Source organism: Neltuma alba, unplaced genomic scaffold (genome assembly GCF_004799145.2).
Source record: "Neltuma alba isolate B1F8T4 unplaced genomic scaffold, ASM479914v2 tig00010684_pilon, whole genome shotgun sequence".
Classification (NCBI taxonomy): domain Eukaryota; kingdom Viridiplantae; phylum Streptophyta; class Magnoliopsida; order Fabales; family Fabaceae; genus Neltuma; species Neltuma alba.
Window position 1 is genome coordinate 634,100 of NW_021635524.1, and position 2,370 is coordinate 636,469.

The window sequence follows — 2,370 nt, forward strand, 5'->3', positions numbered from 1 at the left end:
TGTGGGGCACTGTGGCTGTTTAATTAAGTTGGATTCAAGTATTGTCAGATCTGAATGGGACTAGCTTTCTTAAAAGCATTTTTGTATTCATATATACTAGTGTGCCCCCCGTGCATTAACTTCAATCATAAATTATAATAATTAAAAGTGAAAACAAAGTCCTTCGTGATGTCACGTGCACCCACAAAAAGAATAGAAAAATGATATACATTAATCAGAAATGTTAATATTCTGAAAAACTTCACTGTAGACAACATTGGTAGTAGTATTCTTTCTCCCAATCTCAACTTCAACCAAGAAAATCTTCAAACCATCAATGAATTTAACTCTAGACAATGCAACATATTGTTGGCCATAACTAAACACTGACTTGGGTAGGTATAAGCCCACACGTAATGATTGCTCTTGACTTTTATTGATTGTCATTGCAAATGACAAAGATATTAAAAACTGTCTTCTTTACATCATAAAGGACAACCAACTATTAGATGGATCCATGTCCGTGCAGTGAATTACAACCTTTTGGTTAGAATGTGATCTACTCAACGTTATTGCTTCAATCACAAACTTGCCTAAATGAGTAACACGTAACCTTGTGCCACTGCACAATCCATATGCTTGATTAATGTTTCTTAATAGCATGATTAGAGATCCAACCTTTAATGTCAACTTGTGTGAAGGCAACCCAGAACTGTTAAATGTGTTCAAAAATTCAGTTGTGTATAGATCATCAATGCCATCATCATCCCATAATGATTTGCAAATTGAGTCATACCTGAAGTAGTCAACAAGTTCACCTGGCAGCAGTGAACACATATACTCATTAACTTGATTAACAACATCAATTATGGGTGCTAATATAACCCTATCATTAAAGTAAGAACTGCTATCTATATTTTCTATAAGATTTGAATATGTGGAAGACACAATTGCACTAATCAAATCCTCATAATCATTTACTAATAATTCTGAAGGTATCTCAATTTTTGCAACTCCATCATGAGGCAAATCCAAATTACCATCACCAATATCTAAAAGGCATTGAGAGAATTTCTCCAAGTGACTACAATTTACACCAGATGAAGATGATGATAGACGCATGTTCTTTGTCAATTGAAATATAGTGCAATGATCCCATAAGTGTGGCAAGTTAACCCATGTTCTCGTACCTTTAGAAATTATAGGAAGAATTTGACAAAAATCACCACCCATCAAAGCATATTTGCCACCAAATGGATGATTACAATACATAAGATCCTTACACGTCTGATCAAATGCTTTAGTACAGAACCATTGAACCATTAGAGCTTATTCCCATGTTATCAATCTTGTTGATTAGATTAAATTACTCGAAGGAGAATTTTGCTTAAAGTTGCAAACAGAGTCTTCATTCACTTGAATAGGAATAGCAAATCTTAAGTGAGCGGTTCTTCCAGAGGACAAAAATGTTGCAACAATCCCACTTGAAACTACTGTTAGAACAATATCACCTTGAGTTCAAAGTGTTGATGTCAATACATTCCATAAAAATATCTTCCCTGTACCTCCATATCCATATAAAGAAGAAAGCACCAACAAAAGAGTTAAATGAGGACATCACAATATCACAAATATTTTTTTTGTTCCTTATCTAAAGCACTGGTCAGTTTCTCTACCTCTCTTTGCAAAGCAACATGATCATAATTTAATTCTTGTAACACCATATGATTTTGTACTTTAATATTGGGACATGCTGGTACAGACGGAAGGGGAGGGAAGTCTTTATGACTCTTGCCATTTCATTAACTTAATTGCTTTTAGAGTTGATTTTTTTTCTCATTATCTGATATAACTACTATTGCAAATATAATAAATAAATCTACAATCACATTTGATAGAAATGTAAACAAATAACAAAGACAAGTAGTAATATCAAATTACATTAAGAATCAAAATAATGAAGTTTTATGAAAACTTACTTGATGGCAGTAGATCATTACGTGGTATATGTAACATATCCTCAGATAGAATTTTAGAAGTCTCCTCCCAAACATAATTAGGCCGACTTAATGAAGAATAAAGTAACATACTAACAAACATCTTCCTCAATGCTGTACTAGATGCCCATAATGATGCCTCTTTAATACCACTTGTGCATTCATTACATCATCAAGTAATCTCTAAGCATGACATGTTGATTTGAAACTTGGGTAAACAACACCATTTACTGTCCTAATATCTTCAAATGATATGGGACTCCTAACCTTTGTAATAAAAATATGTAGACAATAAAGTTCACCTGATAAAGGTGAAGTATAAGTAATTATGCCAATTGCAAATCCCTTTACTCTTCATTTCTAAGTTCATTTATTTCTTTGATAAACATAATGT

At 33.0% G+C, this 2,370-nt stretch overlaps 1 protein-coding gene across 1 annotated transcript; it reads right to left on the reverse strand.

The window, feature by feature from the left end:
• Positions 1-459: 459 nt before the first annotated feature.
• On the reverse strand, positions 460-1,101 carry LOC114758276 (uncharacterized). The gene has a single exon (XM_028947308.1). It carries the CDS (start codon positions 1,099-1,101, stop codon positions 460-462), a length of 642 nt encoding a protein of 213 aa, XP_028803141.1.
• Positions 1,102-2,370: the final 1,269 nt, after the last annotated feature.